General features: G+C 33.9%; 1 protein-coding gene across 6 annotated transcripts in view; it reads right to left on the reverse strand.

Moving 5' to 3' along the window:
• The window catches only part of LOC142336348 (voltage-gated potassium channel KCNC1-like), a 68,382-nt gene that overhangs the window by 23,575 nt on the left and 19,073 nt on the right, over nt 1–25,734 (reverse strand). For 4 of the 6 annotated variants that reach the window (XM_075385123.1, XM_075385115.1, XM_075385141.1 and 1 more), the window contains exon 3: nt 14,900–15,100. In XM_075385123.1, the coding sequence (XP_075241238.1) occupies nt 14,900–15,100 (201 nt within the window). Of the gene's footprint in view, nt 134–3,457; nt 3,754–14,899; nt 15,101–25,734 lie in introns of those variants that run through there. The other 2 variants (XM_075385149.1, XM_075385157.1) reach the window with 2 other exon arrangements.

Consider the following 25,734-nt stretch of genomic DNA (forward strand, 5'->3'; position numbering starts at 1 on the left):
GAAGTTGGCAAAACGCTGTTTGTTCTCGGCTCTGCGCTCGTTTGCCGCCTGTCTGAAAGCGGCGCTAGCCCGCCTAGGGGCAGCGGAAATATTCGCAATCATAGTTGCAAAACTAATTTAACTTGTAATGTTTTAAAGGTACATTTTAACACAAAATATATTTTATTTATGTGGCTGCCGCCTAAAGGGGGAAATTAGCTTTTATACTGCAGTAGTGCGGCCTGAACAAGTAACAAAGACAATATGGAATATCTGGCGAGAAGCAGTATGGAACAAAAGGAGGAAGGGAGCAATCCAAATATATAATAAAATATCACCTCGTATCAATCTCAAATTGGAATTTTTCTTCAGCTAGCGATCAGAAACTCTTTGAAACTAAGCCAGTTTTCAAAGACCGTTTAAGCCGCTCCAACATTGGACCACTAAATGCCACGCATGTGGAAAAACATCATAAAACCAGATTCTTCAAATTGGTAAAATGTTTTCAGAGGCTTTGAATTAATGTCTCACTGTTACCACTGAGAGATACCTCACATGGGGTAACTCAAAAATTAATTTAATTTCACCAACTCATTTTCACACTTTAACTCTTCTCAAACGAACATCTGCAGACGAACAGATCGTTTCAGAGGATCAACTGTATACTATTAATCACAATCATACTTATGTTGTCGGAAACACCTACGAAAGTAAGATCCCTATCGCAAAGAAGTAATGGTTTACAAGGGGCGTGTCACTAGAAATTCAAAAATGTCAGAAAAGTTCGTTAGGGAGCGTTGGGAACAACCAGAACAGTTCGTTAGGGAGCGTTGGGAACAACCAGAAAAGTTCGTTAGGGAGCGTTGGGAACAATCAGAAAAGTTTGTTATTGAGCGCTGGGAAACAAAAAGCACACCAAAAAATGAGAACAAAAAGCACACCAAAAAAAATTAGCGAGAATGTTTATAGCTTATTCAGAAACCTATCAAATTTTTGAGCATATATGTATAACATGCAATAAAAAATAGCAAAAAATTGTGAGATAAAAGAGTTAACATTTCAAAAATTTAGCAAATTTTTTTTTGAAAATTTGTTTCAACGTTTTGCACCAATTTGTACGATTGATCTTAGGGCTCAACTTGTGATTTCAATAAATGGCCAGCTGAAATTTTCAACAGTATCTTCTGTTCGAAAGAAGTAGCTAGAAAACTTCCTTTTCAAACAACATTCTCTCTCTCTCTCTCTCTCTCTCTCTTTCTCTCTTTCCTTCTCCCATTCCGTCTCTCTTTCTCTTTTCTCTCTCTCTCTCTCTCTCTCTCTCTATTTGCTTTTTGTTGCAAAAGCATATATCTTCACGGTTGCTAAAATTCGTATAATAAACAGCTGTATAAATGGAACTGTATAGACAAATTATCAGTTTTCTTGTTATCTATTTAAGATAACTGTGTTTATTTCTATGATCAACTTACAATTTAGTTAATTAAAAAAATGTCGAACCGAATTTGAAATGAATGGGCACTTTTTCAAGTATTTTTTTAATCAGAGTTTAATATGGTCCCCCAATAAAATTTTGAAAAGTTCTCTTAAAGATTTCAATAGTCTCTTTAGTTACTCTAGGGATTTGATGGGCATTAACCACTTGCTTTTCAAAATTTGTGGTACCTCTACAGTTTTTTTAAAAAAAATTACTAATTTTCGGCATAAGTTTTTGGGCTCCTCACAATTTAACTGCAAGCAAAAACAAAACATTTAGTTTATAATGTAGCAAAATCTGCAAACGAAACTGAACACTAATAAATCAAACTTGTTGTTATCATCACCTATTTTACTATTTTTCATTCACCAATTTTAAATTAGCTTACAAAACATATTCCATGGACTGGTAAACGCCGTACAGGAGGTTATATATTTTTCTTCGATTTTCTTTTCCATTGGTTATGTATTCCAAAACTTTGGCAGTTGATGGCATTTACCAGATTGTGTACGCTGAATTAAATGATTGCCCTTTTTCTTGAATTTTTCAGTAACAAAAGTTTTTTGTTGTGTAATGAATTTTTCTGAATTAGTATCAACTCTTTGCATATTTTTTAAAAAAAGTAAAGTTGATGTTACGATTGTTCTGGACGTATGGCCAAAACAACATTTAGCTCTGTAACCATCAGGATAAAAAGCTGTGCTTCGGTTCCTTATGTAACCCCAAGGAATACAATTTTTGCCTCAAGTAAAGGTTTTTGTTCAATCTATTGCTATATTTGCCTCAGAGATGTCATGCTACAAATTACCCCGCAAATTTTATCACAGAAATCGTACTGCGGCCACCTGTTTTATTTCTAGAGTCAATTCACGTTTCCACGACTCAACTTTTATAAAGCAAAGCATCCCCTCTGTCTTCTTTAAGCTCAACTGCATTCTTTTTTCTTCAAACCACCATAAAATTGCTTTTATCTCCAATTCAACAGATTTTTCCAACTACTAAGGCTCGAGCAGAGAAAAATCACAAGCAATGTTTACAATTTTGTTGTTTGATTGTCCACCTCCAGATCTTTTTTTTAAAAAAGCTGAAATCAGTGGGCAACAAAACTGTACCTTTTCGAATTCCTTCGAAGTTGAAAATGCCTTTGTTACAATGCCTTCTTCATCGCCTGTCAGAAACTTTAATCTACTCTTTCATAAAACTCGGCACATTAAGAGAAAGAAGTTTTAAAAACAATTTTTCGAGCAAAACTCACAAATTGATTCAGCATATCCTTGAAGGTCCTCTGCTTAACTGTCTTCCAATATTATTTTGCTATAATTCATTTTCTTTGGTTATTTAACACCATAGAAAATCATGCTTTTTTCCAAATGACAAAATTAAATAACGAGAAAACCAAGTCCAACGATGTTTTCAAGCTCTCGTTAATTTGATTTAACAATTTCGGATGGAGTGCTTTAATTTAATTAAAACTACTTGCAAGCTGTTTCGAAACCTGAGGTCTAAGGCAAATTTTAGGAAGATGCAACTGATAGTATTGCCGTTATTTTCTTTGGTACCATTTTCTTTTCCAAAAGAATGATTACTTTATTTCTCTGGAAAATCAATTAATATTTTCATTTGTTTTAAAAATGTTTTTCTTTTTTTACACTATTTTAGCTGACAGGCTAATTTGAATATTCATTTTCTTTAAATATAAATAAGACTGATTTGAGACTTCTGTATGTTACACGGATTTGAAACAAATTTTTGGCAATTAATCCGAACAATTTTTGAAGAGAATTTTGGGAAATCTGGAGACAGATTTAGACGAAATCAAAGTTTTTTTTAAACTTTTTCGCTATGATGTGAAATAGGGTTACAAAAGAGTAAAGCGTAAATATATCAGATTCACCAAAATTGGTTAGAAAAAATGAGGTAAGAAAGATGAATGGCAGCTGGAGCACTTTCAAAGAATTTTTTGAAAACTCAACATTAAATTGAAAAAGACTGATTGTAACTAACCATTGCCGGTACAATTTCTGAGGGTTGCCCTGTTCTATTAAAGTGTCTCTCAGTGTGAGGAATGAAAAATTGGGCATGAGAATTCCGCCGACCAGATTTCCCTCTTTTCTGAACTTGACACTACTGTTTATCGCAGATAACATAGAAATCATCCAAACAGCAATTTTGAACAAGAGTAAACAAAGCTCACACCAAATATTCAACACAACTAGAAAGCGCACTTAAAAACTTGTTAGAGAAACACATTTGATATGAGAGAAGATTTGAATTAAAGCGCCGGTCAGCTTGTTTTTCTGTGACTCGAAGATGTATCCAAAAATTAAAAATGATTTTGTCAAATTTATACAAGTCAATTTTGCAACGTTTTTAGCTCATAAAGTTCTATCGGCTAACTTTTACAACAGGTGAACAAAAAGTATACATCGCGAATTTTCTATTGTTCACAGTTAATGCATATTGTTCACGCATATTTTGAACTCTCTGCAGAAGAAACATACTTCATTTAGTTTTTAAAACTAATTTGCAGTTTTCTCAATCAAATGGCATAATAAATCACATAATTGAACAATGCAAATTTATTACAATGCGTTTATTACGTGCTGATTGTGTGTATTCAAATTCAGCTAAACAAGTTTCATGCAAAAATTCAAAAGCTGTTTTAAATTTGAAAATTTTCTGTTATTATCATTGCATATCTTATGTACTCAGTGCTAAATCCTCAGCTCAGTAATTGTTCGGAAAAATTAGGCTCATTTTTGTTGGGGGCGTGTGTCAACTTAGGGTTCATCGCTGGCTAGAGCTAGATTCTTATGTTTTATACTGCAACCCATGGAATTTTGGTGAGCGTGTTGTAGCCCTATTTGTTTGCCTAGTTGTCAATTTTCTACCCTTCAGTTCAGATTGTTGCCAATGTTCCAGGCCAAAACACATCTGCGGGGTGCAAATAGTGTGACGCTTGTCTAGTTCCTTAGAATCGCTGTCTGTTTTGATGGCATATATATTCTCACTTTCCACCTCACTTCTTTTTCAACCTCTACCCTTTTGCCCCCTCCCCTCTCCTCAATAGAGGGTGCACGGTACACTAGCTCAGCACACGCAGAGTCAAACTCAATTATCCCTTTTCAACAAACACTAATTGACAATTCTCTCGCTTGTCTCCTCAAAATTACCTTGACGCAATTGCACCCGTGAACTTTTCCCCCAGTGCTCAGGGCTCTTGAGATTTTTCCAAAGGCGCTATCAATCAAAAGTTAATTGAAAATGCCGCCCTATCTTCAAATAATTTCACTTTCATCTACATTTTTATCTCTTTGTGTATATTTCGCACAAACTTCTCACCATTATGAAATGTGTAATGGCTAATAATTCTATTTCCTCCTAAAAGTTCGATATTGAAAACTGTTTATAGTGCTGAACTAAAACACAGTTGAACGAAAAAATGTTTATTATGATGTAACAGTTTTATGTTCATCGCATTTAAATACGCTCAATTTAAGATTTCACGCCTTTGCGGTGATTTTTCACACCTCAAGTGAATAAGACAAAAAATGAAAAGGATTTCAATCGCGATAAACAATTCATCATTTCACACTTTTGACTTTCTAAATCGCACTGTCATCTGAGAACTAATATAGCAAATGGCGCGAAAGGAAATTTGAAATAGTCATGGGTAATTTAGCAGTGCTCTAATGTCTCCAATCAATCACTTTGTGGTGGAGAGTATATTGCTAGAAAAATTAGCCACAAAGCCACAATTTCAGAGGAAAATGAAACCTCCGTCTGTGAGATGACGCAAACAGAATTGGGTAATTTTGATCAAGCCTAGAGCATCAATAATCATATTAGGACTCTCATTGCGTCTCTGCGTGAAGGTCTGCAACCACACTCAAATACAAGGTGACCCAATTCAAACCCTTCCTTCAAACGGGTATATTGAATCCGAAAGCAGTCAGGTCTATGAACAAGAGATATTGATAGGTTTTGGCCTCCTTACTCTGACAAGCCTTCAAAAGGATCTATTATCTACTCTACTACCTCCCCTTTCATTGAGCAAATTTTATACGCCCAAACGTGCCCGGGCACTTTCACATAAATAGTAAGGAGATGAGGTAATAAGGAAAACGATTAATTTCAGGTGATGGTCAAAAACAGCGCCGGGGGAGGGCAGCATAGATCTTTTCGAAGTAGAAACTCGCATTTAAAATGTATGAGCTACCGAGTTGCGTGGACATTTTCAGGAAATGGGAAAAACAAAAAAAATAGTATTCCATTGAATACTATCTTTTTAGAAAATATTCAGTCGTCGTCCAAAAAATGGCAGGAAGATATCTCCTTGAAGCTGCTAATACTGCACGTAAGAAACAAGTTGGCGTCCGGCAAATTCAATTTCAGACCTAAAGGTATATACAACTCATATTATTAGTAATTAGACGACTCGAGCAAGACTGTGCTTAGCACAGAACGCTCCAGCATACGCTAAAGTTTGTCGAAAACTTTTTTTTGAGTCAAACAGATCTATTGACAGTCAATTTTTCGAGCTCAAAAAATAAGCAAAAATGAAAATTTCAGCAAAAATGAAATAATGTTAATATAATTTACCCGACTAAAAACCAATTGCTTTCTTGCCAATTATTTTGCAATAAATAACAGACTTTCACAGAGTCTCAATGTTTAAAATCAAAAAGACCACCAATTGAAAAATGCTAGTTAACGAGAAAATGAAATCGAAAATTGGTGTAGAATATTGTTTCGAAGAATTTAATGCCATTTTTAATTGAGGTGACCAATGTTTGCAAAATTTTGAAGGTTACATTTTATAGCGAACCAAAAAAGAGCTTTTCAAGATTAAAGCTACAAATCGAAACACCAGTTTTTTATTAGATTTATCTAGTTAAAAACTGATGTTAATGCATATCAATAAAGTCATAATTGTAGATTCTGGTGTATGGTGACTTCAATTTCCAATGAACTGCAGATCAACCTGAAAAAGTATGTTTAGAAGTCAACTAAGCATAAAATGGAAAGGGAGCAGCGTTGAAAAAAAATGCCGCACTAAAGAAAAAAAATTTTTTTCTGCATCACTAAAAAATGTATCTTTTTATTTGAATTAATAGCATTGAAAAGACTCCAAACAACATTCTCTTAAATCGGATAAAAAATTAACTGGACTGCTTATCATTATTAGTTCAACTGGATCACGCAAGCACTACTCTAAGTTTAAGTTTCCAAAGAAAAAATTTTGTTTTTCCGTTCTTTCATCAAATGGTTGTTTTTATTTCGCTATTTTTTCGAATAACCATCACAGAAACAACTCATTAATTTTGATGTTAAATTGAAGGCCGGAAAAAATAAAAAACAATGTTTAAGGAATAGCGCCAGTTTAGAGAAAATTACAATAGAAATATTTTCTTGTTTCTGCAAAAAGTTCACGCTTTGAGTTATTTATGCTTTATCGAAAGGAAACAAAAAGCTGGTCGCGGATTCACGTTTTCAATTCAGTGAAATAAGCAATCAAGTGTAAATCAGCTGAGAGCTAACTTTAAAAAATCTTTGAAGCATAGGGAATATTGAACAAAAATTTGAAAAAGAAAATTTTTTTCTACAAAATCGAGCTTCCAATTAATTAACAAAAGAGTTTGTTCAAACAAATCTGCTCAAAAACGAACGAAGTATTTTGATATTTTCCTCGTTCTTTAGAAAGGTTAATCCTTATAATTTTCGTGTACATTAAAAGTATCACAGTTGTCCACTTGCATTCAATGTCAATTAAAAAAATCAACAGAAGAGAACCAGATTTAAAAGATATAAATATTAGACTGAGTAGTTAAATATAGATCGAGTAGTTAAAATATAGCAGCTGATTGGCCTGAAAAAATCCGTGTTGTGTGTTTGGCATACGCATTCAGATAATTGAAACTTTTCAAACAGCTGGCACTGATAGCTGTCAAGAGTGTACTTGAAAATGTTTTATCAGAACAATGAAAAGAAACAAATTTATGAGTTGGTGACATATTAACTGACCAAAGCATTATAAAAAACAGTATTTAATCAGAGCCGTAAACTACGACACAATTTTGAAATCAATCACAAAAAACAGATGTTAAACTAAATACAATTTTTGTGTGAATAATTATCGTTGAATAACACAAAAATGGTTTAAAATTTTTCATTTCAAAATGTAAAAAAATGAATACTAGACAAACACGGCAAAAAGCAGTTACGTTAACCTTAACACAAATTTTATAATGTTATTTATAATTTTTTAAACTTTTTTAAAATTTACCATGCTAATTAACAGACCAAGCTGTTTACACAGCGACTAATAACATTAAATTCTGTGAGGGCTCAAATTTTGGAGTTCTTGCAATTTTCTAGGGAACCGCATTTAGTCGTAAAAAATTGTTTTCGATGATTATTTTTCGAACAAAACCTGTGAAAAAAATAGCCAAAATAATAGACAACACTTTTTTATCTAAAACCTTTTGTGTAACAATCTACGCAGAAAATTGCTTAATTTGAAATTTGTTCTCTCGCTTGGACTGCTCCGATTTAATTTTAAGTTTATTATCTGCTGATAGGAAAAATAGGAAAACGCACCAAATATTGTGATCACAAATAAAAGTTTCGAAAATGCAGATATTTTAGTTTTGCTTTGCTTTCATGCCCAGTGAAAAGCTGCTTCTAGCTTTAAAAACACTCGTCAAGACTATGATTGTTTCATTCTGCCTAGGTTTTTTATGTGCGGCCTTGTTATTGTGAATTAATTACTAAACGAAAAGAAGTTTGTCTGTTTGAGTGCCAATGGAGCAAAAAAGCAAAAAAACAAGTTTCTGGTCATCAATCATATAAATTCAAAAATTTCATTTGAAAATTTTTTTTGGTTTTGGATTGGTCGAAGATACGGATTACTTCAATAGAAAAAACTTGATGCTTGATGTTCATTTCCTTTGAATAAAGATGACTATTTTTTTATTTTTTTACTCGTAATAGTACATAATATTTCACATGTAAAATATGGAATTTTTTCTATTTCTAAATTGGTTCTGAGAAACACATCATACTTAATCTATCATCAGATTTCTGATAAGATTGCCCAAAAAATTTTGTTTGCAGAAAGAGTAATTAAATATACAGATAATGCAGTACAATAAACGCTGACATATCAATCCGTGCTATAAGGTCTTTTGGAAGTAAATTTTGAAATTGGTAATTGCAGACACCAATCTCAATCTTCTCCAGATGTAAAAAAAATTGGATAGTATATTTCATATTTTTCTACTAGGGGCACAAAAATTATACTTTTACAGTTCTTTTTCTTATTTTTTGATGATTTTACATGATTTTGAGCAAACAACTGTAGAACTCAATTGAACTCCTAAAAACGTCAACTGCGTGCATAAAATTTTTGCCAGAAATTTTGGTCTTGGGTAATTTTTTTTCAAATCGGATTAAAAACAGAATGGTTTGATTGTCTCTTCTAGAGAGTATTGTCGTATGAGATCTATAGGCATCGTTTTTTTAAAAAAAAATTGTCCAACTTGAAAAACATGTCAGTTTTCAGCAAACTGTGTGCAAACTGTTTGACTTTGATAACGCCAGGCGAATATTTGCTAAATCAGCATGAGATCATATCCTTGAATCAACAGGTAGAATCTTTCAAGCCCTGTTTTCTACCAAAAATACAAAAAACTAAAATGACGGATTTAATTTTCCTCGAACTCTAATTAACTGTTTTTCAGATTATATCAGCACAAACAATTGATTGGAAAACTCGGAACTGTTTTCTCAAGTTACATATTTGGAGTCTCAAAAAATCAAATACTATTAACTGATGTTTGCTCAACGGTCAATTTATTACACCATTTTACATTGATTGCACTTGTTTAATGGTATTTGACAATCATAATAAAATGAAGGTTGTCTTCAAATTTGGATTATTTTTGCGGGCTTAGTTGAACATTGAGATTGAAAATGATAGCTATCAAGTTCTATTTTGTTATAACCAATATGAGCCCTGACAAAAAACACATTTCCATGATCTATCAAAAGATCTGAACCCGTTTTAAAAAGAGATTTAGATTTGGCAGGTGCCATGAATCACAACCGATTGTCCCTATGATAATCAACACTCCGAGTATTAAAAAACAACGTTGCAAAAATTCGCTCTATAAAAATGGGCAATCAAGTTAACAAGCCCGGACTTGAATCTCAGAGCAATTCAGCGCTGAGCCAGCACATTTCAGGTGTAAAGACTTAATTCAGTTCAGAAATATTGCATGTCTCGAATATTTTAAGTTTCCTTATATGCAGTTCTTCTTCATTAGGATTATATTAAGGTCATTTTAGCTCAGCCTTAACGTATCATGTTCAGTCTGAAAATTACTCATAACCCAAAATTAAGTCTGAGCATAAAATATCATACTTTTGTAGCTAATAACTGGTAATTACTATAGTAGTATCCACACTATTCATATATAAGCTAGTTTGTAGGCAATTACCACAAAACCCATTCAGCTTAGTGGTCACGACTTGCCACGCAAATTAAATGTTACAAGTACCCACGCCGAAGTTCGAATCGCATATAAAGCGAACACTGTTGGCGGGAGTAAAGCTGAACATACTTTTTTCATGCAGCAAATTTTTCTTAAAAATGAAGACTAGCCAGTATAAATTGGGACATGAACAGAGTACTGGCCATCCTAAAAAACAGAATGTCTCTATACTGATTCAGCGCTGACTTGCTCTGCCATCAACCTCCAGGAGGGCCGATGAATATTTTTTTGGAGGAAAAAACGTTTCTTGGAAAACCCCTTGACAAACTGAATCGATAAGAGTTCTGTAAGGGAGAATGATGGTTAACGGTTTAAATTTTTTTTTCTCAATTCTGACGTTTTCAAGTTTCGTATACGCTTTGTTTGTCTGGCAATACATTAGATTTTTTGTGTATTATGCGATAGTTTCCCTAAGAACTAAGCTAAAAGGAAATCTGCAAGATGAAAAAAATAAACCTTTAAATTGGAGTTTAACATAAAATCCCAAAGGACAGGCTAAAACAAAAAACTTTCTTCGTTCTTTTCATAGGACGCTGATATTTTAGCTATTTGGTTAAACTGTAGTTTTGAAGACAAAATTCTTTACCAAAATGGTTCTGGTGAAACATCTCATCAGTTATGGAAAAAACATAACGGATAGATAGTCGGAAAATGGTCAAATTTAACACCATTGACGAAAAAATACAATCATCAATTGTTAATTTTCAAAACATTTATAAATTGTTGAACATTAGAGTACACTTTCAAATACAATACTCAATTGTAATGAGCTCACCATCATTTCAACTGAACGCTGATAAGCTCTAATGAACACTTAAAATTTAAGGATAAAACTTCGAGACACTGTTTCGTTAGTTAAAACCAATGCTTTTGAGCTTGATCGTTTCACCTCAAGTGCAAAGGTAAAAATTGCAAAAAGTCGGAACATAATTCATTTGATATAATGACTAACTTCAGACAGAAGTCAAACGGAGAAACGTAACTTGTAAAATTCAAAAATTTGAAGGTAACTCTCATTTTGATTTGAATTGGTTTCAGAACCTTCCGTTTTTAGTTACCATTTTACGTTTCTTTCCTTTTTTTAAAATTTTTGAAATTTTTGAGTTACATTTCCTTTCCTTTCTTTCAAATTCTGAAACGTAACTTTAGACTTGTAAAATTCAAAAATTTGGAAGAAAGGAAAAAAAAACAAAATAAACTAGTTAACAGAAAAGGAAGGTTCTGCAATCAATTCAAATCAAAATTTGACTCAAACTGCATCTGACTATCTTTTCAAATGAACTATTTGTTTTGTTGAAATAGTAGAATCATTTTTTTAAAAAAAACAAAGACAATTCAATTGAAGAAGACAAAACAAAATCCAATATATATTTTTGTACAACTCGCTACAAGTTGGGTTTTCAAAACAAATATCCTGAATGATCAGTAAAATATTTTCTTTTAGTCGACAACTGACAACAAAAATAAGAAAAACTATACCGGCAGTGCAAAACAAAAAATTAGTTAAAATAATGAGAATGAAAGAAATCTAAACACCAATTGATTCAAAATCTAGATGCAAAAATGAATTCAAATAGCAATATCAGCACTAAGGAATAAATTTTCAGCACAAAGGACCAAAAAAATTATTTGTAAATTACAAATACGATACTACAGAACCGTTTACTGCTAGGACAGGAAACTCGTTTTGAACTCTACTATCTCTTATATGTAAAGAAAACACATAAATTAAACAACATAAAAATGCACACTAAAAAATATTATCAAAAAGTACAAAAAAACATGAGAGATAGGAAAAAATATACAATAGAAAAATGTTTCAAAATCAATTCTCTTGTAGAAAGCATATAATCCATTAAGAAGTACTAACTGCAATCTTTAAATACTCCGGATGATAGCAAGAACTCCACGATAGAAGAAAGAATACTATAAGAAACTCTAAAAATGGCCTAGGATGACAAATTGATAAAAATAGCTCAAAATTGCATAATACGTTTTGTAAATACTTAAAATGGTCAGAAATTTTCCTATACACTTGTTCACTTAAATAATTGAAAAAGTAACTTGGGCCAGAAACTTATAAACAAAACTAAGGAACAGGTTTGAAAATACCGCAAGTGAACAAAACAGGAGTCTTTCACATTATAGCCCCCCAGCTTAGTGGTCAGATAACCTATAGCCCCCCAAATCGTAGTAATTATGCTATAATGGGGGCTATAATTTCATGGGCTATAATGGGAAAGACATCAAAACATTTTCCTCTCCAAGCGATAGTTTTTTCTCAATTTTTTCTCGCTCTTTCACCCTAATGCACGGACAAAAACCACTCACTCTCTCCTCTTTTGACTTCGGTTCAGCAGATTGAACTAAACACTCCAAAAACACTCGAGTCGTAAAAGCGTTGGTATGTGAACTATCCGAATCTGAATAGCTGATGGCGGTTATTGAAACTGGCTAGCTGGTAGGTTGGAAAAGTTTCTGTGCGAAGCACAGCCGATGCCAACTCCACCTTGTTAGTTTAATATTTTCACCAGACGTCGTTGCAATGAAACAGTTTTCCGTTGTTAGTATTAAATGTTCTACTGACTTCTGTACTATTGAAAGTTTGTTTCCTGGAACTACCACCATATTCACAACGTATTAAAAAGCATATCGAATAAAAAGTTGAAACGCGCATGTGCAAGTTATAAATGCCAGATCTGCAATGCCATTTTCTAGAATGCTAGATTTTCCTATATACAGTGCAAGCTATTAAAGTTTCCGGCATTTTGAAACTTGCAAAGTGCGTGGTTCAAGAAGGTTACATGACTCTGCTGAAGTTGCTTCGAAATTCTTACTTCTATCTCACTACGTGGTCCTCGACGAATTCCAGAATTTCGCAGTGACTTCATCTGAGTCACGAAACCTATACGTAAGGGTTAATGATAGTACTGCTGTGCTCTAAGGACAAAAGTGGGGAAATATTAACTACAAAACGGATTAATAAATGGAGAACGATATGTGAGGTAAAAAATGATTGGCAGTAGCAGGTATAGTTCATTGCCGGCATTTGGATGAAACGCTTTGCTGCGAACCGAAACGATACTTACGGGCTGAAACAACCAACAGACTGTTACTGTGAGTATATTATAGACGCCACTTGTTAGACACTTCTTCGATAATAATTCTGGCAGAGACAGAACTCATACATTTAATTTTTTTAAAAAAAAAATGTTAATAACAGCCTTGAATAAGACCGAAATATCATTACCTTGGGCTTAACTATGATACTCCGAACTTAGTGTAAACTTACATCACAAGTTTCTCTAAGGATATTCTGAAAATTTAGAGACAAATTTTTTGCGACTATATTCTGATTGAACTGCCCGGCTTATAGCCTGCTAAACCATTATGTGCATCTCCCTATAAACAACTTTTAGATCTCCATAAACAGTGGTAATATTTTACAATAAAAATTTCGTTAGATCACATCTCACACGATAAAAAAAATTGTCTAACGCTGCACAGGTCTTTTCGGATGCTATACAAAAAAAACGACTCCTCAGATCTCATGAAATTGAACAATCTATCATAACTTACAAAATGAAATTTCTTCCTTCAATTCTCTACGATGAAAGTTCTGATTTTATGCGATGAGAATTGGTTTTATTAGCTGACTTGAGGTTAAAGCAACTAAATTAAACTATATTTGCATCCATTCAGTGTTCAAGAGACTATTATGCTTACATGACGTTTTAATCAATACCAAAAAAACAATGTGCAAAAATATCCAGTGTTTTAATAACCAAGATAATCCTCTTGATCTTAAGCGTCAACAACCTTATTACAATTTAGCACTTGGCATAACCAGCATGTTTTGCATAATCTCACGCTCAGTTGGTCTCATGTTCGGTTGCCATAGTTTCATAACAGGTCCCATACAATCATTTTCACGTTCTGCAACCTTCTGAAATGTTTGCCAGCAATTTTATGAAGTGACAACATTACAATTTTCATTTCAGAATCAGAATATTTTGATCAAATATAAAACTTCTTTCGTCTGAATGCCTAGCATCTTAATTACTGTAAATTCTACTTACCATTTTTAATATTGTTAAGATTACTTTTTGATATCTACATGACGCAATTAAAAATCTTTACCGCATGAAACTATAGTAATGGAGCTTTCTCAGCTTATTGAGCCATTGTGTACGTTTTCTTCTTTTCAAGTTTGGCAGCCCTCGGGTTTAGTTTTGCATTTTTTGATCATTTCAACCATTTTTCGATTGACAAACCTAAGTTCAAGATTTTTAAAAGAATTGGCGAAATTTTTACAGGCTGTTGTCGGGTATGTTAATAGGAACAATTACGCACATCAGATTTGGCTAGCCAAAATGGTTTTCAGTTACTCTTAGTTGCGTTAATGCCATATCACTCGGATTTCCCTTACATTAAATATAAGAGGAATTGTCTGTTTCCTTTTATGGTAAAAGGTTGGTAAAAAAATGAAGCGTAAGACAAATATCTTTTGAAACGCTCCCTCCGAAGTATTAAGATTGTAAAACGGGTTACTTTCTCATTAATCCAAGTGAAATTGCGCCTCATAAAATGGGCCACCTTATACCTGACAAAGACTTGTAATGATTAACTGGTTGTTGCAACAAGGTTGCAAATTAATGACAAAGATGTAAAATATTTGCAAACTAATGAGACGACATGCAAAAATTTAAACTTATTTCAAATTTGCAGCGCCTGCTGGCAATTATTTCTAAAATGACCATCACTTGATAGTTCGTGTTTTTTCATAGAGTCTAGATCTCGAATATGGATGATTTACTTAGCAAATCGCGTGCTAATAAAATTGCAAGTATTTACAAATTTGTCCTTAGGTCTGTACTAGCGTTGTTCCTACCTGGTCCTGAGGTCGTAGAATGGGTTAGTCATGAGTGCAGTGGACTCCTTCTGTCTTCTGTTGGACTCTCTGGTTGTGATCATACTAGAGTCTGTGGCCATGGCTGCCTTGGCCAGAGCCTTCATCAGTTTATCCTGATCATCTTCCATGCCTCCCCTCCCGCCCCCGCCACCACCGTACCCGCCCATCTTGGGGGCACCACTGAAAAAAAAACAACTAAAAATCAAAAATTCTTTATTCGTATCGCCTTTAAAAACAGTTCTTCTTAAGCATCTAAAACAATTGTTTTCATCAATTTTTTTTTTCGCGGAAAAACGCTAGCAATATTTATGTGATACATTTTCTAAGCTTTTGAAATAATACCAGTTATTTGTTTAGTAAACAGTTATTTGTTTTGTCATTTGTTTTATAATGTTTTTTTTGCGCGTATTCCAATTTCAACAACCTTTTGGAATTTATGCGGGCAACAATATCTAACGTAGTAGTTCAAGAAGTATTCACTCCCATAATCTCCAGGGAACAATTTTCGAAATTTAAGCACTCGCATCCAATCATTTTCTCTGCGAGTTAATTACGCTCATTAAAGACTATCATTAAAGACAATTGACTATCTTGCACAATTATAAATTTCCTGAGATCACGGAAAATTTTCAATTCAAACATGTCACGATGTTCACAGTGTTAATCTATATGATTTCACTTATCATCATTTATAAAAAAAATGTAATGCCGTGTTTGGCTGAAACGTAGAAGTAAGTCTTAAAAGGTCTCAACTTTGTGTTCAATGAAGATAGTTCTCTAAATAAGCTTATAGTTTCTGGGTCAGCGCATCAATAAAAATTTTCTCCAGCTTACATTCACAAAAAGATATTTAGGAGATATCAGTTCTTGAACTACTGAGAAAAAGACAAATCCCCCAATTAAATTCTACAGAGTCCCTTCGAAAACACAAAAAAAAAACAGTTTTTCAACCAGTTTCTTTTCACAATAAACAACACAATCATGACAACACAAGTATTATCAAATCAATTACATATACATACACATGAGTAAGGATGATCGAATGCACGTACACAATATCAAAGTGCAATCAATAAATTATTACGCACTCAAATGACAGTTATGAGACATAATCCAACAGTATTCTATACATTCCGACTTCACCTGAAATTCATCAAGTCTTTCTGATTGACTTATCATGTATTTGAAAAGCATCAGCTATCGTGGCAGTTCATTCGCAATTATTGTATTTTGTTTGCAGACAAACGGTTATCATAATATTAGAGGATAATTTTGGTGCTTATGGATATATCTCTAGCGCAAGTTATATTATATTCTTCGATACACGTTTTTCCTTTTAATCTAAGTCATTGAACATCGTCATGAGAGTTGATAATTGAGAGTATTTGGTGATCATCCGCAAAAGATACCGCTTGATAAATATCAGCTATGCATGAGGCAGATTGTTTATGAAGATACAAATCAGCGACACACCTAGAAATTATCCATATGGTATCACAAATTTTGCGTCACGTAGCGTCATAAATCACCACGTTTTCCAATACCCACATACTTTTGTTCTTGCGAGACTCTTAAGGACTATGAGTTCGTTTCGGACAAAAACATTACAATATTTTACACGATAGCTGATACAATTCAACAAGATTCGTAGTAAAGCATTAAATATCAGTTCAAAAATTCACCCTAAACTATCTCTACTTAACCACTGAACAATTCATGGCAAGTCCCCTTCAGTATTGTCATGTTTATATGATATGATATATATATATATATATACATACCCTTCTCTTTCTTTGGCCAAACGTAATGCCCTAAAAAGGAGACATACCAGAGTCATACAAAACTTTTAATCTGAAGTAATGTTACTGTCAAGATTCAAGATATGGTTTATGTTGGACAACATATATCTCGTGCTGCTTTTTTAAAAGAAATTGGCCTCTGATAAAATTTTTTGTGACACTGAAGAGTTCTCTAGCGGTCAACGTTATCTGGACCCTGGTTTACTCTGATGTGGACGTTTGTCGATGAAATGTTCTCAGAATCGAATGACTGCACTTTGCAGTTGAAACTTGACTGCAACAACTGCAGAAACAACTGGACGACGTTCTAATTGACTGCAACGGAGAAATCCCCTCAGCATATTGCTGATATTCCCAACAACATCATTAACAACAACAACATTAATAACAACAACAAGTTCTGAAGATCTAGGATTTTTTAGATATTATGTCATTGCGCGAATGTTAATTATTCAACAATGCAATTTACTAATCAGTGCTCAAAAAGACCATTTTTCAATTGAACTAAAACCAAAAACTCTTAGTGAGATAGTTTTTACTTGTTTTTGACACTAGAAAACTCTAATTCCTTGCTCTGTTTGTAAGTTCAAATAAGAATCAATCTGTTTTTGTTTGTTGTGGACGACAATTTTAAATTTCATTTGCATTAGTTTTTTTCAAATAAATCATCATCAAACTTTTATGTCCTTAGAAACGAAATGGTCGGGGAGTTGAAAAACAATTCGCTGTGATCAATAGAAATAGAGTTTGAGGATCTGTAATCGAGTTGATGAATACAATCAAAACGTTTAAATTTTTTAATCACTACCACTAACTGGCTTTTTGTGATCAACTGTATGCTGTTTGTTCAGAAAATATGTTTTTTGGTTCAAACGTATACTGATTACGCAGGTAATTGAAAGTTCATGGTGTAATGGGCTATTTACACCCTGAACTTGTATTTACTTTTTCCCGGTGATGAGCACTCAGAGAGTTGTGTTCAGCATTTATCAGCAACAAACTACCCTCAGATTTTAACCAACTTTTACTGCTTCTGTAGAAAAAATGGCAATATGGTCAGACATAAAACGTTAATTTCAGAAATTTTGCTGCTCAAAATTGGTCGAAAAAAGACCAAAAGTTCTTAAATACTTATCACAAACAAAGCTTAACGGTAATTCCAAAAAGATTTTAAGACAGCGTATTTGAATTTTTTAAACATTTTAAACAATCTCATTGCAACTTTTTGCATACTGCAGAGCAGTATGTCCCAAAATATTAACAAATAAACAAACCTTGAAAATTGACCAGAAAAATTCACGTGAGACTGAGCTTCTTTCTGCTTAACGCAAGTTTGCAATCGTCAACCTAGATTTTGTCCTAATTATGGTTACTGTTTTCTTGAAATTTAGGCTCTTTATCGTATCCAATTGCGATTTCAGTGTTAACTTTTCAGTAATTAGAGTTTAACGCAATTGAAGTTCACTGGCTTGCTGACGTACGCGTTTTTAAAGCCTTCGCTTTTTGATCATACATTATATCATTAGAAAGAAAAAATTCACAATACAATTGTTTTAGATTAGTTAGATCTTCCCTTTGTTTTTTTCATATAAGCACACTTGCCAATATAAAAGACAAGAAATCTGGCTGCACAGAAATTCTTTGTTAGTTTGTCAGCTGGTACCATAAGTTCCACCCTTCCATAAAAGGACAATTTGGTTGATACTGCCAGCAAGATCAAAGTAATTACTATATTAGGGGATGGTCTTTGTAGCTGATACGCAAAATCGTTTAAAATGCCTGATTTTAAGCAAAACTTATAATTTAAAAGTCAGCTAACCTTGTTGCGTTTGTTATTTCACATAAAACACTGGCCATAAGCTGAATCTTGCCGCCTGTTTAATCTGAACCGAAAAAGCATTTTTCCATTGGCTATTCCGAACGTATCAAAACGCATCTAACGGTCCAATTTGTAGACGAAAGGTAAACACGGTTCGTTTGAAGTACTCGCTTTAACCATGATTTGTTGATGATAAAATAAAAGCTACAAAAAACTGTTCAGTACTTTTACCACCGGTGAATTAAACACAAGATGAACGAAGTGATGAAAACAAAACCACCGTTTGATTGACGGATCCAGATCAAAATTGGTATAATTTGACAGAAAGAAGACTTCTTAGCAAACCGAAACTAAAGCCAAAGAATTGAGTCAAAATTGTTTACTTTTATAAGATTCAAAGATTCATGTCGGCTCTCAGACATAAACAAATTCTTGTGAAAGCGTCGCCTTAGAAGTAGAAAATTTTCAAACATTGTGAAAATGCGAGATTTATTATTAAACCGTAATGTTTTGGGAAACAATTGAAGAGAAGAAAAAGTGTCTTGCTTTAATTTTTTATAATTTATTTCTGTTTCAATCGTCACCTGGTGCAGTGCATACTGTTTAGCAAATCTATGTCTGTTCCGTAGCTCCACCTTTCTCACCAAAACTCGTCAATTCAAAGAAGAATAAAATGAAAGTCATAAGCTATTTTGTCAGTCTACCTTCCCAGGCTGAGGTACCAGACCGAAAGTCGATATGTCCAGACAAAAATGAACGCACAAGTGGGGGGGGGGGGTGTCGTGCGTTCAAAAATACACGATCTGGAAACTCGAATGAACGCACGATAGTATGGACGTAGGGAACAATAAACGCACGATAGTCTGGACATAGGTAACTTTGAACGCACGATAGTTTGGACATGAACGCAAAAATTTTCAAAAATTGAGAGCACGAATTTCGGTTTGGAACGCACGAAAGTCTGGAAATACCGCTTTTGAACGCAAAAAAAATAGCGCACAAAATTTTTTGACCGCACCAAAATCTGGACATAAGTGTTTTTGAACGCACAATAGTTTGGACAGGAGCGCACAAACTTGCAAAAATTTAGCGCGTGAATTTTGGTTTGGAACGCACAAATGTCTGGACATACGAAATTCTGAACGCACGAAGTACGCACAAAAACTTTTGACCGCACGAGAGTCTGGACATAGGTACGTTTTGTATGGGGGGTCTGGATATAGACATGTTTTGTCTACACGGTCTGGACATATGAACTTTCGGTCTGGTACTTCAACCTGGGTTAAGTTAATCTTGTGTTGTTCCTAGCTTTAAATTGCAATAATAAATATTTTGGAAGTTCTCAGCAATTGATTGCGCTCTTTTGTCCAAATGATGCTAATTTTTAATTAATCGTCTTTTAAAATTTTGTCCTCTAAAATGAGTCATTTATCTTGGAACTTCACCAATCTCTAATGTGTACATCTCGCCATACTTCTAGACAATATTTTGTGATGCAAAGGGGCTACCTTTATATTTGTAAATTTCCCGCAAATTTTTGCAACCCCGCTCTCATTTTTCTGCCCCCATAATTTTCTACCAGCTTCACGTCAGTCGTTTGAGCAGTTCGACCGACTTTGATCGATTATGTCCAAGAAAAATGTTAAGTCAATTGTTACACGAGTAACATTATTACAAAACATGAAAAATTATATTTGAAGAGTGTATCGCTTAGTTCGCTTTATATTTGTCTCAATTATTGGGATCCATCTAATGAAACCTCCAAAAGTCAGAACTTCTTTCAACTATATCAATAAAATAGTCTTAAGATGCATTTTTTTCGAAAAGGTCACGCAAATTACTGTAGTGATTATAGAACACATGAAAATGAAACTTTAAACAAAAAGAAACACTAAAATGCGGTTTCAGTTCAATTTTTATTGTCTTTAGTTTTGAATTCATTAACACTAATTTGATATTCTGATTTTTGGCATTAACTAAATGAGTACCTATATTGCTTGATAAAAAAAACTGATCAAATTAGAGTTTAAAATGGAAAGAACTGGCAATATATTTGTTGTCTTGGGCATTTTTATTTTACTTTTATAATACTAACACTTTATAATATTTTATATGAAAACGCCGAAGTACCTTTTAAAACGATATTAGTGACTGATGGCAATAGAGGTTTCGATTATTCGAGATCTTTATAAATCAGCTAATAAAAAAAACAAATTGTGAACTGGCATCGATTTTGCAGTTAACACATCTCCATTAATTCTACTAATATTTCTATTAAATTGTTCCCATTTTATTTAATAGTGAAGCAAATGACTGAATCAGCGACCTTTTTTAATGATTTTAGAAAGATTTTTAATGCAAACTGGATGAAAGTTTATATACTTATCAGCAAATTTTTGCACAAACTGGTCCAGCTAAAAACAAGTGAGCTAATCAATTGCATCTAACAGAAGGTTTTTCCTAGCTATAATTTTTAAAGGAATTTCCAATGTTTTGATTATGCCCAGGTTGTCGCAAGTTAGATTTTATCTTGTAAAGACCTCACATTTTAGCCAGAATGCCGTTTTTCTATCAACTGATAGCAAGGCAAAAATAGTTGAAACAACTTAAATGTAAAACAGATTGATTGCAAACCAGGATTATTTCTAATGAACTTACGACCATGAATGATTTGGGCAAACTCGGAGGAAGAACTTTATATAAAAAAATCAACGAATAATTTTTTCGATGACTCTTGAACACAACAGAATGGTTACGCTTTTGAAATTCTTCAGATCCAAAAATATATACGTAAATACGTTTGAAATGAAATTAAAAACCGAGAAGAGCTCTTTTGCGTCTAGATCCAAAATTAAATAAAGTAACTTATACTGATCCGCTGAAAAGTCAGGCTCGGATGTTCGCAAAAAATTTGATGGAAAATTTATATAGGTGCGTACTTATGAGACAACTTTGGTAGTAGATAACAACCGGCAACTCCTAGACGCCATTGACTAAAAATAAACACCGTAAAAAAATTCGATCGCTTTATAGTTCCTATGACCTAAGATGACAAGACAACAGTTTTTGGGTAGAGAATATAGCAATGACTTCAGTTTCCATAGCGTTTAGTAGAAAAACTCCTTGTTCCACTGAGGCTGAACATATCTGACAAAGCTAAAGTTCTTTTTGGCAAAAATTGGCCCAAAGCGCAACAATAATTGCACACTTGTGATTAACTTTACAATTACCATCTTAAAGTAAACATGGTTTTTAAAAAGTTTCTTTGAAAACAAAAATTTACAAAACAAAGCCTACCAGTGTAAAATGAACTGCGGGCGATTTAAAAATGGGGGTTCTTAAAATTACAACAATCTTCTCAGTCTCTAATTTCTAATTTCAAATTTGAAAATGGTTTCAATGTCTTCAATTTCACAAAGTCTAAGCGAATAATTACCAACTGGAATCTGTGCAAAAGTAGGGAAAATTATTGGCCCTTGAGGCCCAAAATATTAGTTGAACATACATATATGATTAAGTTTGCTGTTTATGTTATTTATGAAACAAGGGCATTGGCACCAGCTGTGCTTTGCACGGGAAGTGTTCCAACCTATTAAAGAATCAATTTTTCCAGGAGGTACGAGGGAAGAGGAAACAGGACCAATGAGTAAAAGTCTGAAATTCAAGTGCAGCAGAAAAAAAGATTAAAACCTCTAAATTAGAAAATAATTAAAAGTTCAAAAAAGTAATTAAAAGTTAAAAAGCAATTAAAAGTTCCCTACGTTCCTTTAAAACCATTAAAACACCACTAAAACCATTAATCTTACTTTCTTGAATTTCAAAAGTAATCCAATTGAAGCCATTTTTTGAAAGATTAAAGAGCTAGGCAGAACAATTAAAACAGCCTGACAGTCTTAACTACCAACTATGTTTAAAGCCCAGAAGCACTAATGCGATAGTATCTATAATGCTGTGACCCCAATTTTTGATTTACTTTCTTTGCATGAGAAATCATTGGTATTCATCAATCAACCCCACGCTGCTCTGTGGTACAATAGTACATTTTTAGTTTGGGGCTATTGTTTGGTGTAGCTAAATTGGTTCATTTTATGTTTAATTTAATTTAGTTCATTTCATCTACCTTTATTTTGTTCATTCATTTAGTTCTAGTTTTGAAGATCGAATCTTATGTTTTCATACTTGTAAATTTGTTTACATCCTGTGCATGATCTTTTGTCTGTTCACATTGTCTCGTGATTGTAAGTTGCCGCATTTAGAAAAGTAATCTTATGAACAAATTATTAATCAGTTTTGTTAATTTTGTCTCAATTCATTCTCTTCATTTTCGCAATTCAAATTAGTTGACTCTCTTTTTAACTAGAATCCGATTAGCCAAAGTCCTAATTTAGACGTATCAAAAGTTTAGTCTCTTTCGCTAAGCGAAATACCCTATAAATAATTGAAAGCGATTTCGCTACGCCAAATCGGCCTAAATTCTGTAACCAGAATATTAAATCCACAAGCAACAAATAATAGCGTTGAATCGCACCACAAATTCACCACTAATTAGCCGCTGTAGAATAAGCTAATCGGTGCCGCGAATCAACTCATTCCTACAGATTGTAAATCTGTACGACATGGCGCAGTCAGTTCGAGAATCTAGAAAAACACCGTTGTCGATAGAGCCATTTTGGGAACAACCAACTTCAGACCCACCAATCAGATGGGAGAACAAAGAATTCAAGTAAAACTAGCGATTCTCGCTCGAGAGAATATCACTATAGACACATTGCTACAACCCAAGCCAACGACAGTTCGGTTGCCAGCGGAACCGAAGTACGAGATGCCAATTGAAGATACAACCGAGGAAGCGGAGAGAGAGCGTCGAATTAGAAACAATCAGTTGAAGTTGCAATGGGAACTAAAATTTCAAAAGATAACAGAAGCGGGAATACTATGCGGGGAACGTCCATGGAATTTGTGTGACCAAAAATGCGTATCTCTGTTGTACCTAAGTATTGGTACTGAAGGAAGACGACTATTGACACAAAAATTCCCGCACGATAATATTTACGATTTGTCTACCCTCAAACTCTGGGAAATGATGGAGATAGCATTTATCCGCCCAAGAAACATCACATTTGATCAATACGTGTTCTTCTCTCGGAAGCAGAAGAAGGGTGAAACTGTAGAGCAACTCTACAGCATCTTGAAAGAATTGGCTGAAAATTGCGACTTTGAAAACCGTGAAGAAGCAATAATCAGGGACATTTTCATCACGAACATGTTAGATGATGACATTCAGCGGGAGCTTCTACAGGATACAGTTGAACCAGAGAGGGCACTAAGCATTGCAGTTAACATGGAAATGGGTAATCAGAATCAGCAAAGAATTTCATCTAATAACGGAGCAACTGGCAGTACAGTGAACGCAATACAACAATTCAATCGATTTCGCGGCGCGGGTGTACGTGGAAATCAATCAAGCAGAGCAGTCGCCAACCGTGCATCTGTTGGACAATGTCGTGGTTGTGGTCAAATATGGACACCAACACATCGTCAGGTTTGCCATGCAATGGGTAAGAAATGTAACCACGGTGGTTTGCAAAACCATTTTGCTAAGGTATGTCGTCGAAGACTTAACAATACAAGAAAAACTCAACAAACCAATCGCATTAACACTGTAGAAACTGCTGAAACATCTAATCAAAATTCTAGTCAGGAAAATCAGAGCGTCAATTATATCAATTATAATGAACAAATCAACTCAGACTATGATTCTTCTGATGATAATTACGTTGCAACAGTCGAAAATATTAGTTCACCAAATTTAGCATTGAAAAATTTTTCATTAACGATTGGAAAAACAAACTGTGATTTACTTCACGACTCCGGTAGCGGTTGTACCATTATTAATATGTCACTTGCAAGAGAAATAATGCTCAATTGTGCGCGATCACAATGGCCGGAGAAAAAAACCATTGGAATTGAAGTCATTTTCTAACGATATCGTTCAACCTCTCGGCACTCTAAAACCGCCGGTAAAATGTAATGATTGGAGCTTTCAGAAAGCAAAAATAACAGTCGTAGCTGATGGGTTTCGACCAATATTAGGACGAGATCTTTTTGATCATTTAGGCATCACAATTTCTCAGAAGCCTTGTCCGAAAACAGAGGTTTATAACATAGATCAACCTTGTGCAATAAAGAAATCACTTGCAAAGGAGTTTCCCGATTTGATATCCCGAATTGGAAAATCAAAAAATCATACGGTCAATTCAAAATTCTACAAAAATTATTTAGTAATACATCAGAAAGGACGAAAAGTGCCAATACATCTTCAACCGAAAGTGAAAATTGAATTAGAAAAACTATTAAATGAAGGACATATCGAAAAATTAAACAGCTGTTCTGATCAATTTTTCATATCTCCGATTGTCATTACGGTAAAAAAGGACAAATCAACCAAAATAGCACTTGATTCAAAAATTCTAAACAAAGCTATTCATAAAAACAAGTATCCAATGCCCATTATAGATTCGCTAATTCAAACAATTTCGCAAACACTGTCAACGGCGCCGCAGGAGACTGCTTATTTTACGACTCTTGATTTGCAGTACGCTTATAGTCAACTTGAGTTACACAGTGAGACGGCCCGCCATTGTAACTTTAATATTGTTAGCGGAGATATGACTGGCACATATCGATTTAAAACAGGATTTTACGGTTTAACAGATATGCCAGCTGAATTCCAAAAAGTTATTGATTGTACCCTTGCCGGTTTGGAAAATACTTTCTGTTTCCTGGATGATATTTTGATCGTAAGCAGAGGTGGAATCAAAAAACATCTGGATTTGGTACGAAAGTGCCTAATAAAACTAGATCAAGAAAACTTACGCATAAATCTTGCAAAATGTCATTTCGCAAAAGAAACGATTGAATGGCTTGGACATAACATTACACAATCAGGTGTAACTCCACTTTCAAGTAAAACGGATTCAATTGGAAAGTTATCAGCACCTACTAATCTTAAAAAACTTCGATCTTTTATGGGTTCAGTACACCATTTAGGAAAATTTATTCCAAATTTGTCACAATAATGTTACCCCCTGCGACCATTGCTTAAGAAAAATTCAAAATTTTTTTGGACGGAAGAGCACGATAAACAGTTTTCCCTAATAAAAGAACAAATTACGGAAACCACTGAAAATAAACAT

Source organism: Convolutriloba macropyga, chromosome 1, assembly GCF_964194025.1.
Source record: "Convolutriloba macropyga chromosome 1, txConMacr16.3, whole genome shotgun sequence".
In the NCBI taxonomy this organism is placed as follows: Eukaryota; Metazoa; Xenacoelomorpha; order Acoela; family Convolutidae; genus Convolutriloba; species Convolutriloba macropyga.